At 39.4% G+C, this 398-nt stretch overlaps 1 protein-coding gene across 1 annotated transcript in view; it reads left to right on the top strand.

The window, feature by feature from the left end:
- The window catches only part of LOC119594028 (thiopurine S-methyltransferase-like), a 5910-nt gene that overhangs the window by 4764 nt on the left and 748 nt on the right, over positions 1–398 (top strand). Inside the window, exon 6 of the mRNA XM_037943056.1 lies at positions 253–383. Within this exon, the coding sequence (XP_037798984.1) occupies positions 253–383 (131 nt within the window). The remainder of the gene's footprint in view (positions 1–252; positions 384–398) is intronic.

Raw genomic sequence — 398 nt, 5'->3', positions numbered from 1 at the left:
TCTATGCTTGTAAATGCTAATTGTCTATCCATAGATCAGTATCTGTAAAACTATATAGTTATGTATCTTTTTGTATGTATACACATATATATGTTCATTTATCATCTTAGCTGTCATGTCTGTCTGTTCATCATTTAGTTGTTTCTATACCAATAACACATGTATATATCTATCTGTCTGCCTGTATTTTATGAATGTAAATGTGTGAATGGGGTCAAGACCCTCGACCTCACCCCCCCGTCTTCCTTTCAGGTATGTCGACTTCATTAAATCCTGCATGAAGCCTGACTCCAGGTATTTCCTTGAGGTTTGTCATGACCTGGAGGAAGGTGCGAAAGGAACTCCGAACTCCATCTCTTTCCGCACGATCAAGCTGGAGTTTGGTAGGTCGGAGAAGA

This window comes from Penaeus monodon, chromosome 33, assembly GCF_015228065.2.
Source record: "Penaeus monodon isolate SGIC_2016 chromosome 33, NSTDA_Pmon_1, whole genome shotgun sequence".
NCBI lineage: Eukaryota > Metazoa > Arthropoda > Malacostraca > Decapoda > Penaeidae > Penaeus > Penaeus monodon.
The sequence above is the reverse complement of the archived record's forward strand: the minus strand, read 5'-3'. Positions and strand labels throughout refer to the sequence as shown.